Source organism: Papio anubis, chromosome 13 (assembly GCF_008728515.1).
Source record: "Papio anubis isolate 15944 chromosome 13, Panubis1.0, whole genome shotgun sequence".
Taxonomy (NCBI): Eukaryota; Metazoa; Chordata; class Mammalia; order Primates; family Cercopithecidae; genus Papio; species Papio anubis.
The window spans coordinates 28,817,834-28,832,050 of NC_044988.1; the positions used below are offsets into that span (position 1 = coordinate 28,817,834).

The following is a 14,217-nucleotide window of genomic DNA, read 5'->3' on the forward strand; positions in this document are numbered from 1 at the left end:
GACACAAATGTCATACAAGACAGTAAGAATAATTCAGCTGAAGTTTTAAACTAATTGTTAGATGCCAAGTGTGGGCGAATGTGGGAGTACAGAAACACTGGGAGCTGTAGACATGATGGTGCTTTACACCCACTTCTGGGCTCTTCTCCCATGGATCTCCACCCAGCTGCTGCAGGAAAGTGTCAAGCCCCAGCTGGACTCTGTTAAGCTGCTAGAGTTGGGAGGTGGCAAACTCGCTTTCCCCCAGGGCACAGGTGAAACCCATGTGGCTGGGAAAAGTGAAAAGAAAAAGCCTTCTGTCAGGGAGGATCAGGAAACTATCCTGAGGTCAGATTGTCAGAGGAAACTAATGCTGGAGAAAGGGTAGGTTCACTGAGAAAGCCCCCGTCTCCAACACCAGGATCTTAAGGCCTACATAAGACTAAAGTGGATCAAGACAACAGAGAAACCCCCTCCCCCTACCACCCAGCTAGCAAGCACCAGGTAATAAGCATAGTCTACTGCTGAGGGAATAGGCAAGAGTATGAAGACCCACCCTCCTCAGGTGCAAGTACTCAGTGAAGGTCTAAAGTTGAGGATAGAGGAGAAACATGGAGAAAAACCCTTCAGCAAGCCATCCCTCACCCCAAGCACCGGTTAATACCAGAGGAATTTGAAGCCAGTAGTGCACTGAAGGGAACCATAATAACAACAAAACCCAGACTCAGCTCAACTCTTTACTAGATTCGCTCAACTCCCTACACCGAGAGGTGAGCAATGGCAGTTGTGCCCATGTTCAGGTATGGCATATCTACTATTTATCTCAGTCTCTACTGTCCTACACAGTACCTAGCAGTCAATAAAAAATTACCAGGAAAAAAAAGTAAGGAAATAAAAGGTCTTGGACCCAGTGATTTTATGAGTTCTACTACATCTTCGAGCAACACATATTTTGCTATCACTTAAGCTATTCAAAAGTATTAAAAATAGGAAGTGGTGAAAAGGGAAACAGAATATTACAGAGAATTTTGTAAAGTGGGCACAGAACCTGCTTCATATTTACAAGTCCCTGCCCATCATGCCAGGTGGTGTCAATGCAGGCAGATTCTGCCCTGGCTTGAGGCTTCTGATTTGATCCAAAATGGCCACAGAAGTGTGGTCTTCTTTCAGTTTTCCAAGGATCCCCAAATAAATTAAATTTGTTCTGGTTTATTTGTGGATTAAATTGACCTCTCTCTAGAACAAAATGTATCTTCCTGTTTGTCCGAAAGACAGGACCAAATTTCCTCACCACAACTTTATTTACAGAAACAGGCTGCTGCCCCATGAGCCATATTCTGCCAATTCGATTTTTTAAAACATTGCTGGAAAATATGATTTGTCTTGATTACTGAGTTCCACCCTCCCCACCCCTCAAAATCCCCAACAAATTTCACACTCTAGGCAAGTGCCCCGTGGTTCCACCTAGTCCTGGTCTCCACAGAGTCCCCGGGCCCGGAGACCCACTAGGTTCTGCCCAGGGTGAGTGGGGCCTCAGTGCTGCTCTCACATCAGCTTACCTTACTGTGCCATGCACTTTGCAAGAAGCTATTCTTTGCCAACCAAAAAAAAAAAAAAAAAAAAAACCTTCATATAAATCTTCTCCTGACTGGGGGAAAAGGAGGGGTGGGTGGAAGGTTTCAAAAGCAAAGAAAACAAGAATGGGAAAGAGGAGGAAGTGGCCAGTGCTCAGTGAACCCTCAAGTGTGAAAGGCTAATCCAGAAATCACTCAGTAATCACCACCATGAAATCAGGCAGGGCTGACATCTCTTGCTACACATATGCGCACCTTCCCTACCTCCCACAAAGCCTCACTTCCTAAACCAAAGTGACCTTCTGAAATCTGGCCAGTCTGCCTCAGCTCTTGGCCCCATGGCCCTCCTATGCAACAACTTCTACACACCATTAGTTTCCTTCCAAAGTCCCCACCAACTTCTCATTCACAGCAATACTCTTCCTGTTTTCAAAACAAGGGTATTGGACCATGTGCCTGGTAAACGGAAACTAGAGTGCATAGGCCTGTGAGACGTTCCAAGGCATTTGTGTATTGCACAGGAGAGTTTGAAAGAAGGGTGAGGTTTGGGGGGCTCTGATGTGCAAGGTAAGGCACTCAGTGTTCAGAACAATCCTCATGGGTCTGTCATGCTCAAAGGAACAGTATTGAAAGAGTGATTATGGTTTAAGATGATTTGACTGTCAACCCAATAACATGTTGTTGCTTATTGCCATGTCAGACACTTCTGCTGATTGGTGAATTTTTAAGAGGAAGAATAATAAGCAAATAGACTAGTTTAAAAGCAAGGGATCATTTCCTTGGTGGATCTCTTGAGAAGGAGATGGAAACAGTGATGGGGGACTTTGGCTTGGCCTCCACTGGGTCCCAGAACTTTTCTCTCTCTAGAGGTGTGAGCCATACTCCTCCAGCGTATCCATTTTCCCATCAGTTCCATACTGTGTGTGAACTTCGGTGAATCATCAGTCTCTCTCTTCTGCAGTGTTCCCACCTTTAAATGGCCCCTTACTCTCATAATCAGTGCTGAGTAGTGGCAAGGGGGAGAAAGTGGAAAAGTTGGCATGGGAAAGAAGGCAGATCCAGAAGATAGGATACAGCTCAGGTAAAGGGCCAAAGGCTCCTGAAATGACTCTTTAAGGCAACTTCTTAGTGTTCGACTGCCTCTTTATTACATTCTTTTTATTTTGCCCCAGCCCTGAAAATGGGGCCTGATTTTCTCTTCTGTTATCACAACTGCTCTTCTGCTAGGGTTTCTTCTACACCTTCAAGATGGCTGAAGAACAAGATGCTTTCTCTCCATGTCTGTGCTGTTTCACTGTGAGTAAAGCAAGTGTACATCTACTTTCATTTCCTTTTCAAAAATGTTATTACTGCTAGTGAGTGTGGGGAAAGAGGGCATACTGCAACATAAATAGGAGGGAAACTGCAAGTAATAAAAATTGTTTAAAATTACAAGTAATTGGTTTTAGTGACTCTTGGTCATTTTTGAGGCACAAAAGGGGAATAATGCTTATACAGCAGTGAGCCATGTGGTTTAGAACTGAAGCAGAAAGAAGACATTCATGCAACCAACAATCATGTGAAAAAAGCTCAACATCACTGATTATTAGAGAAATGCAAATCAAAACCACAATGATATACTATCTAACACCAGTCAGAATGGCTATTGTTAAAAGTCAAAAAATAACAGACGCTGGCAAGGTTGTAGAGAAAAAGGAATGCTTATACATTGTTGGTGGGAGTGTAAATTAGTTCAGCCATTGTGGAGGACAGTGTGGTGATTCCTCAAAGACCTGAAGACAGAAATGCCATTCAGTCCAGCAATCCCATTGCTGGATATATACCCAAGGGAGTATAAATCATTCTATCATAAAGACACATGCACACATATGTTCATTGCAGCACTATTCACAATAGCAAAGACATGGAATCAACCTAAATGCCCATCAATAATAGGCTGGATAAAGAAAATGTGGTACATATACACCATGGAATACTATGGAACCATAAGAAAGAACAAGATCATGTCCTTTGTATGGATATGGATGGAGCTGGAGGCCATTATCATCAAACTAACACAGGAACAGAAAACATATTTACTGCATGTTCTCATTTATAAGTGGGAGCTAAGTGATCAAAACACATGGACACAAAGAAGGGACCAACAGACACTGGGTCCTATTGGAGGGTGGAGGGTGGGAGGAGGGAGAAGATCAGGAAAAATAACTAATGGGTATTAGGTTTAATACCTGGGTGATTAAATAATCTGTCCAACAAACCCCCATGACACAAGTTTACCTATATAACGAACCTGCACATGTACCTCTGAACTTCAAAGTTAAAAAAGTGGGCACGTACCCGATATAGATATAGCTTAATATATAATCTCCATATATGTATGACTACACTCATAGCACATATTACAAAGCACACAAAAAGTAAAGATCAAATATTTTCAGAAAAAAGAAAGTATGCACAACAATGACAACCTTCATAATAACTCTTCATAATAACACATGATAACAGCGTCTTTTGCTTACAGTACGATGTTGGTTTTGTGTTATTACTGTAAAGTACAGTGGTGGTTTACTTACACTGTAAACCAGTGTAAGTAAACCAGAACTGTCTCAAGATGCTATGATGCTCAATTGTGTTAACCAGTTTATAATAAGTCAACCTAAGATTGATGATGGCAAATGAATTTCCAGGTATCCAAATAAATTTGAGGGTGAAGTGTAGTTCCTAAAAACTATGCTGATCTCTGTTTTTATCTGCAGCGTTGTATGTTATTTGACAATGAGAGGGAACACACTATCTTTTCAACCTAATTTTTCTTATAATTAAAATTACCATTTTAAGCATTGGTAATTTTTTACCAGCAAGTAAAGTTTTCTTTTTTTTTTTGTTTGAGACGGAGTCTCGTCTGTCGCCCAGGCTAGAGTGCCCTGGTGCGATCTCGGCTCACTGCAAGCTCCGGGTCCCGGGTCCACGCCATTCTCCTGCCTCAACCTCCAGAGTAGCTGGGACTGCCCATCACCACACCCGGCTAATTTTTTGTATTTTTAGTAGAGATGGGGTTTCACCGTGTTAGCAAGGATGGTCTCGATCTCCTGACGTCGTGATCCACCCGCCTCGGCCTCCCAAAGTGCTGGGATTACAGGCCTGAGCCACCGCGCCCCGACGCCGGTGAAGTTTTAATTACTCATAATAAAGTTTTATGATGGGCAAAAAGAGGAACTGAAGCAGAGTCAAGTTAAAAAAATTGCAATTATTTAGTAATGTATATTTAATAATAAACATAAACATACAAAATAACCTCAACAGTATTTCTCTTTCTTTTGCCTTTTAAATTTGTTTATTTACTTTTATTTGTACAGATTTAGGAGGTATTTCAGGTACAGTTTTATTACACAGATAGACTGTGTAGTGTTCATTAGTATTTCTTAGTCATTTTGAAGAAATATGGCTCCCTGTGATACTTCATATTTCCATATTGATTTTTTTTCCTTTTCTCATCTACCTCCCACAGATGCTGCAAATGTTCCCAGCCCTTTCCCCTTGATGCCCAAAATAAATTCCTCAAATACCCTGAGCCCAGGAACTATTCTTAATTTCACGTAAATTTTATGTAAAGGGACTGAGTCTTTCCATCCCCCTGCCACTTCCTGGATTTTGCTCTTCCATACCTAATTTCTCACCAAAAACACACCACCACCACCACCACCACACTGCTGTGGAATGACAGGAGCCTCCTCAAAGGGCATTGGAGGGGAAGGAACCGTCTGGCAAACTAGAAGGCAATGGTTCTAGTGTACTTTATTGGCATGAAGGAGGAAAAACTACAGAGAAACTTATTTGCTCATATGTTCATGTGATCACAAGAATGAGGCCTGGCCTGTCATAACCCCAGTCTAATTTCTGCCTCCATTTTTGTCTAAAACAGAGAAGCCCAGCTGTCTGATGGGCAGTTCCCATTGAGAGTACTCTTCCTCCGTCACCTGATTCCTAACATTATGCTGGGACTTTACCATTTACCTGTTCCTGGGACCCAACTCCTAGTGCAGACATTTCAGCTGGGGGTCCTGGGTCTTCCACAGATTTTTGGAATGATGACAGCATTGATAATAACAATATTGGTGAGGGTGATTACAGATAACCTTCATAGGGCACTCTCTGGGCCAGGTACTGTGATAAATACTTAGCACTGATTGTCTCCTCTGATTTTCAAAGTCTTAAGAGAATTTTTTTAGTTATCTACTACTGCCTAAAATATTGCCACAAAACTTAGCATATTTTTAAAATATACATTTTTTAAACTTTTGACCTCTTTTATTTGTTAAAATAGTCACATCCACATAACATGAAATGATTTGATCATAATGCATTCGTTGATTATGGCTCTTGCCATCTTGTGGCATCTAGGATCCTGGCTGAAACATCTTATCTCACAGCTTCTGTGGGTCAGGAATCCGAGTATGACTTACCTGGGTCCTCTACTTCAGGGTCACTTAGTCAAGGTGATGCTTGGGAGTAGAGTCATCTCAAGGCTCAGCGGGACGAGGATTCGATTCCAAGTTCACGTGGTCATTGACAGGATGCAGTTCCTTATGGGCTGATGGACTAAGGGCCTCAGTTCTTCACTGACTGTTGGCCAGAAACTGCCCTCAATTCCTTGCCTCATGGGTCTCTCCAATATGGCAGCTTCCTTCTTCAAAGGGTGCAAGCCAAGAGGGCAATAGAGAGAGTCTGCTAGAAAGATGAAAACCACAATCTTGGGTAGCCTCCATGGAAGTAACTTCCTAACACCTTTACCATATTCTATTGATTAAAATCAAGTCACTAGGTCCAGCCTACACTCAGGGGAGAGGATTACTTACACAAAGACATGAATATCAGGAGGTGGGATCCTTAGGGATCATCTTAGAAATCTTCTATCTCATGGTTTAGAGAAGGAGGGAATAAGAGCTGTTTTAAGATTACAAAGACAATATCAAGACTAGAAGATCAAGGTAGTTCAAGGTTAAAACTGAAGCTAATAAAGGTAAGGGCTAAGGGTTGGAATGGAGAAGTGCCTTATATAGTTTTTGATCCATAGTGTCTTCCTAATATCCATGTCTCCCAGCCCTAACATGAAGGTAGAGCTAAGGAGACGGTGGGTATGAGACTAAAGGTTATATGAGGGATTACTAGGTCATGGCACAAAAAACTGCTTCTCTCATTGGGAAAGTAAATGGAAAACAATGGTAATTGAGTAGTGGAGTGGAACAGCCGCAAAGAGGAACTGAAGCTATCTTGAGTAAAAGCAACCCAGGGTTCCTATGGGTTTTGGCAGAGACATGCCACAGTATCAAATAAAAAAGGGCAGAGCCGGGGCATACACCAAGTCTGAAATAAGCTATCCACAATCAAAGACAGTCAAGCTAAAGAAAACAAATTCCAGCCAGGAAACAGAAGGCTGGCGTTGGAAAGATTTTTTGAGGCAATGCTACGTAGAGCAGAGGTGTGGAGGAGAGGACAGGGAACATTTTTAGCAGCATCCTCTAAAATGAATTATATTTCATATGTACTTTTTGAAGGGGGAAAGATTGCAGGAATTACAGGCCCCAAATCCCCCCAAATTCCCGAGGCTCTGACTATTATAGTCCTTCTCTCCAGCACTCTCCTTCCCCTCCCACTCAAGCTCTTCATCTTGTCAACAGAGCAGGAATCGCGGAGTTCACATTCTGAACTTTTGTCTTGGAATTATTCCAGTATCATAGTGTGGGGGCAATAAGTGGGGATTCGTTGAGGGGGGCAAGACAAACATGTTAACAACCTTGAAGAAATGCCTTTTTAGTATAGAGAAAGGGAGAAGGAATCAGGAAGGGATTTCTTACCAAACCACAAAGATCGTTCTTTAAAGAATGCTAACTTCTCCAGCTTTTAGTGGGGAATTGCCCTCCATGGGGATTAAGAGACCAGTGCCTTTTAATCAAAGGAGGGCCAAACTGGGAACAGCTGAGTGTCCCACCCAACTCTTAAGAGCAAAACAGCTACACGAAGCCACTCCTTCCTGCAGTATACAATGCTGTTTTTTGGCTGATTCTCCGAGGATATTACAGTTACTTTCAATGGTTAATGAATAGCTTCTAAGTGCCTGTTTCATTTAATTGTCCAAAGGCCAGTGGGTCCCAGAGCGTATAAAGCTGCAAGCTGGCTAATGAGCTCATTCTCTTGGAGCAAGCAGGGAAGCAGAGGAGCGGCAGGGTCAGGTGCTGGGTTCCTGAGGTGCAAGGATGCAGAACAGAACTGGCCTCGTTCTCTGTGCTCTTGCCCTCCTGATGGGTTTCCTGATGGTCTGCCTGGGGGCCTTCTTCATTTCCTGGGACTCCATATTCAACTGTCAGGGGAGCCTGATTGCGGCCTATTTGCTTCTGCCTCTGGGGTTTGTGATCCTTCTGAGTGGAATTTTCTGGAGCAACTACCGCCAGGTGACGGAACGCAAAGGAGTGTTGAGGCATGTGCTTGGACAACACCTTGCTCATGGGGCCCTGCCCCTGGCCACAGTGGACAGGTACTTGCTGACAAGCAGAGGGACCAAGAAGGGCTGAGATGGTCTGAGCTGTGTTAAGATCTGAGTAATTTCTGATCCTACTATGGAGCGACTTGCATGTCCCATGGGCTGTCTAGAACCAAAGCTTTATTGTCAGGGAATTACTCTGGGGTTGTTATTAGGAAGAATGGTGTCACCTTTGGGGAAAAACCATGATATAGGGGCAACTCATCTCAGAGAAACCCTACCACCACCCCCAGTGAAAACCCACCTAAGCCAATTTAGAAACCCAGGCTCATTTGTTTTATCATGGCAGCTGTCATTAATTAGTGGCAGGTGATGGTTTGTTACTTCCCATAACCAGGTTCTAAGGTTCTAAGGAAAGCAAGTCGCAGACCAAATTCTGCCACACAACAAATGAGGAAACCAACATAAAATGAGTCCTGGAATCTCTGTGAGCTCAGAGAAGTCCCGGTTTACTCTCCTTTTAGGTGTTGTGATCTCATCTTGCGTAAAACATTCCTTCAGGGTAAGGTGATAATGTTCTAGAGGTAAGATTCATTCTATCTCGCCACCTCACACCTTAGGATAGTTATCATCAAAATACAAAACCAAACAGCAAGTGTTGTTGAGGATGTCAAGAAACTGGAATCCTGTGCATTGCTGGTGGGAATGTTAAAATGGGGCAACCACTGTGGAAAACAGTGTGGAGATTCCTCTATACATTAAATATAGAATTATCATTTTATCCAGCAATTCTACATTCTGAGTTTACACACAAAAGAACTGAAAGCAGGGATTCAAATGGATGTTTGTACAGCAATGCTTGTAGCAACATTTATTCACAATAACCCAAAGGTGGAGACAGCCCAAATGTCCATCAATGGGTGAGTAGATAAACAAAATGTGGTATACACATGCAATGGAATATTAGCCTTCAAAAGGAAGGAAATCCTGGCACATGCCACCACTTGGATGAACTTGAAAACATTATGCTAAGTGAAACAAGTCAGGTACAAAGGACAAATATTGTGTGATTCCACTTATATGAGTACCTAGCGTAGTCAAATTCGTAGACACAGAAAGTAGAACAGTGGTTCCAGGGGCTGGTGGAAGGAGAGATTGGGGACTTATTTTTTAACGAGTAGAGAGTTTTAAGGTGATGGTTGTAGAGCAACATGAGTATATTTAGTGCCACAGAACTATACACTTAAGAACAGTAAATTTTATGTTATATATATTTTACCACAAGAAGAAAAAAGATTAAGTTAATCTTATGGTCAGCATCAGGCAACAAGAAACCTCCTAATTCTTGGCTAGCCACAGGACCATTTAGGGATAACACCCTAGGCATCATTCTCAAGATACAGGCTACAAGACTATAAATTATTTTGCCCTCTTTGTGCAAGAGTAGAAAATATCTAAAATATTTTAGCCACTCTACGTATCTTGAATACAAGTAATCTTACCCATGAAGATCCACTTTCAGCATCCTTTATGCTACTTAATAAGATAAGTATGAAAACCAAAACTTATTTACAGTGTTATACTAACCAGCAGAGTTTCTGGGTTTGATTAAAAATTGTGATAAATGAAGTGATTGTAGAAGATGCCTCTAGAGTGATGATTTCTTTTTGCATAAATGTTAGAGGACTACCTCTGGAGTGTGAATTTCTGATACATGTAACTGATTGCCTTTAGGATATAGCTCAAATGGACTAACACATGCATAATATTACAGTATGCCAAAATGTTTGAAAGTCAATTATGGACATCGTTACACCCCCATTTTACTGCCTCTTCTCGCTGCATATACTTAGATGCTCATCCCACACAGAATGGCTAGCAAGTCAGCCTGGGAAGTCACATTTCTCCAAAGCATTTGCACTCAAAATGGATACCCAGGTTGAGATATCAAAGCAAATGGGTCTCCAGTGATGGAATTCAGGGGACTGGGAATGTGGATGGCAGTTGAAGGAGGGTGGGGTTGGGAGAGGTAGCTGGGATTTGGGGTAGGCAGCAGTCATCCTGGAACCTTTCAAATCACTCCAGGGAACAGCTCACCTTTCTGTGTAAAATGCCTTTACACATGTGCCCCATGACTCAGCCTTGGCTATTCCGAGTGAAGGCTGAGATTTATGCCTTACAGTAGACAACTTCTTCAGCGACTGGCTTTGGGCCTGGTAACATTTGGAATGGAGTTGTGGCTACAAATGGCAGTCCCTGTTCTGTTGTGGTTACACACCATAAACACTCCCTGTAGGCACTGGAAGGATGGCTCTATAAATACACAACTCAGCTGAGCTCACCGGTCTCTCTTCCTCTCCTCTCCCCCTCTCCCAGATTCATTCATGATGGAGAAGCCAGGTGGATTTAGCAATTAGCAATGCTGGGCAAGATGGCCAAGAGTACATCAGCCCCCGAACGAATGGCTGCTTTAGCCTACTGTCATAGAAAGGGTTGCAATTGAAATCTGCATAAAGTTGTCAGTTGGTATCATGTAAGAAATGAGTATGCTTGTATGTTTTCTTTGAAACTAGCTACTGAGTCTTGAAAGGGTGTTAGGATAGAGATGGGGCATCTAGTATAGTTCAGGGATCAGCACAAAGTTGGTTTTCATTCATTATTTTGTTGACTGTGATGATCAGAGAAAGTGAGTGCAATTGAGGGGATGATGCCATGCGAGAAAGGGAGCAAGGATGTGAATGGACTAAGTACTCGGTAGAGAGAAGTTCCCTTTCCAAAGCCCCCACCTCCTCTACTGTTGACAAGGATCTCACACTGAATGGCCCTGTTTCCATGAGTGAATGAGCAATAGAGAAGGAATGGCTTGGCATAACCCACTGGGAAAAAAATATGACTAGAGGCAGGCATCCTGTGGCTGATAAAAAGGTTCTTTTGGAAGAGCAGCACATTTTTAAAAAACTGGTGATGCCAGGAAGAGGTACATCTGTTTCAAAAATCCATGTTTCTTAACAGTTTAGCTTTGCACAATTTGAGCTGAGAGAGGCAGCCGTCTGCCTCTTTGGCATTAATGCCTAAATAACGCATGCATGTTTGTGCTGTTTTGTCCCCTAGGCCAGACTTTTACCCTCCAGCTTATGAAGAGAGCCTTGAGGTGGAAAAGCAGAACTGTCCTGCAGAGAGAGAGGCCTCTGGCATTCCTCCACCTCTATATACAGAGACGGGCCTAGAATTCCAGGATGGAAATGACTCCCACCCAGAGGCCCCACCATCTTATAGAGAGTCCATAGCCGGCTTGGTGGTGACAGCAACCTTAGAGGATGCCCAGAGGCAAGGCCAAGAGTGCTGAGGCAGAGAAAGCTCTCCAGCACTCATGATGCCGCCGCTGTGGGGGAGCAGCTACTGATGATAAAGGCAAACAAGGGACTGTGGAAGGAAAAGCCACACCAGGGACCCCACACAAGAGCTTGGGGAGGGGATGACAGCCCTGAATTCCAGACATAATTGACCATGCCAGGGCAGGGCAGGCCAGGGGCCCTGGAAGGGTGTGGCCAACACCAAGCAGACATTTCAGAGGATTCACACTAATCCTAACCCCGGCAGGCCTTGGGTCTCCAAAGGTGTTACTCTGAGAGCTCTGCTTACAGAGATTCTTTCTGCTTCTACTCAATTTCCCTCCCACCACCTCATCTCCAGCCAGGGAGGAATAGATGCTGGTTGTCAGGACAGCCACATGCCTTCCTGTTCTATATCACCTAGTAACCTCAAAGGGAAGGTTTGTTATTTAATTTATGGATTGTTCAGCCTTTGGCGTTATTAGCTTGTTTGCTAGTTGCCTCCAGCTGACCATACAACCAGAGTGAGGCAGTACTTCACATCCTGGGACATATGCCCTTGGAACCCATGAATGTTATTTTGTATTATTTTATTTTCATGATGTGTATTTTTTCTATGTAAAAGGAAAATGACTGTAATATTTGCCTTCAAGATGGTTCAAACACAAAATGTTAAATGAGCTGTTTTTTAAAAAGAGGTCCTTATGCAAACAGACGTGATAAGATTGCTTATAGACCCAAATGGAATAGACAGAATAGTTAATTCATAATACATGGAATTCCGGGTATAGGGTGGAATTTGTACTGGCCATGGATGATATTATACTACTTGATATAAATCTTATAAAGTTTAAAAAATATTTATATGTAATTCAAAGAATCCCCTTATAAATCTCTAAAATTTGAAAGAAAAGAAACTCTAATGGTGTATGTTCATCATCAACAGAAATTTCTTGTGTCTCAAGATACAGATCTTGACTTTTAGACTCAGGACATTCATTTTTCAATCTGATGGTTTCTCTTCAACTTTATTGTATTTTATTGTTTTGTGTTTTAAATACAAGAGGACAAGTCTGGTTGCAGGGTGGTAGAAAGAGGTGCAGCCTGATGCTTTTGAACTTGGGCCAAGGATCTTCATCTCTCCGGCCTCAGTTTTCTCCTCTATCAAGTGAGGCATTCATGCTGGCTTCACAGGTGTGGAATGCCTGTTATATGGCAGGCTCTGTGCCATGAGCTTCTCATGCGTGTTAGCCTCCATTCCATCTTTAAGAGATAGGCACTATGATTATTCCCATTTTACAAGTGCATAAAACTGAGATTTTGAGAAGCTAAGAAACTTTTCCAATAACACAATGACTTCTAGGAGGGTGAAGAAGGGTCCCTAGAGGGACATGGGAGGACTGGCTTACTTCATACTTGTGAGCTAGGTAGCCCTGTCTAACTTCTCTCCTTCTAGGAGATGGTTTGGATTTCTCTCTCCCTTCAGAAAATGGGCTGTAACAGAAAGTGGAGCCCCAGGGTTGCTGCAATATCTTAAAGCCCTTGGAGAAGCGGCAGAGATTGCTTTAGGGTTAATCGGCTTCTTTTAAAATATGCAAAATGTCCTCCAGGTTTTCTGCCTAGAAACTGGTCCCTCGCCTCATAGCATAGCTTCCCCCTGATCGTTACATGGATGATGAAGAATGATTCACAATGGAGACAGCCCTTGGTGAATGGGCACAGGAAGGGCTTTAGACAGTCGGTGAGAAGGATGTAGATCATTCAAAGAGGAAGAGGGTGGTCAAGATGGGATGGAGCCTCCTTTGTGGGCTCCTCTTCTCCATCATTGCTGAGTGCATAGATAAAGTGTATCCTGACAAATGCAAAAGAAGCTTCATAAAAGGAAATCCTTGTCCATGAAGCATGAATTTGGGAATCTGTTATTTAAATCCTTGGCATTGACGGCATAAAAATATGAAGGTCACTCATGGTTGTCCAATAAGGAAGTGATCATTTATTAGTAATGTATATTTATTATTCCTCTCTTGTCATCTCTTTCTATCACTCTACTAAGAGAGTTAGCCTGAAATTCTCCCTGGTGGTCTGAGCACATTCACTGACTTGAACAAGCACCATCATTGGTCTTTTCTCCAGAGTTTGCATTTGTAATAGATGGTTTTTCCAACTACTGGTAGTCAAGTGAAACAAATGTTGATTTTGGTTTACATAAGAAATAGTTTTAATCTATTTACTGCAATAAATTTTGTGCTTAAATTTTTCTTTTGCTATTTTTTTTTGCATCAGAAAAAAAATCAATAAAAGACCATAGTTCGAAGTATTATTCTCTGGTTAAACTAACAGTGTCAGAATGAGTTGATCTTTCTGCAAACCCAAACATTATTGAACTCTAACTATTGATCTGGAAAATAACCTGGGTGTGTCTTTTTGAAAATAAAATGCTAATAGTTATTTGTTGATTTAAGCATATATACTCTGAATCATGTGTCAAGAACAAGGGTAGAACACAAAGCAAATTCTACATTTGAGAGACCCAGCAATTAAAATCCACTGGACAAATCAGACAAAAGTATCTGATTGCGGTTCATAATACTATATTAGTCATCCCCTAGATGATTCACTCAAGGTAAATAGATACTGCCTCTGCTCTTCCTTCTCAGGTTTATAAAATTAATGGTCATGGACTGGAAACCACAGTTCCATGAATGACAGGGAGAGCACTTGCAACATAAGAAAGTGAAAAGAGAAAAATCCCTACTACAAGTCTTTGCTCATTCTCTTCTCTCAATTGTGGATGGTAGGTTCACATGTCAATGGGGAAGGGAAGTTCTCAGAGTTGAAGACCCTCCAGTATTGT

General features: G+C 42.2%; 1 protein-coding gene across 1 annotated transcript; it reads left to right on the top strand.

Annotated features, from left to right (window-relative positions):
* The first annotated feature begins 7,739 nt into the window (after positions 1–7,739).
* TMEM252 (transmembrane protein 252) lies at positions 7,740–13,677 on the top strand. Its single transcript, XM_003911774.4, has 2 exons — positions 7,740–8,085; positions 11,143–13,677. Exons 1-2 carry the CDS (start codon positions 7,808–7,810, stop codon positions 11,375–11,377), a joined length of 513 nt encoding a protein of 170 aa, XP_003911823.1. The 5' UTR covers positions 7,740–7,807; the 3' UTR covers positions 11,378–13,677.
* Positions 13,678–14,217: the final 540 nt, after the last annotated feature.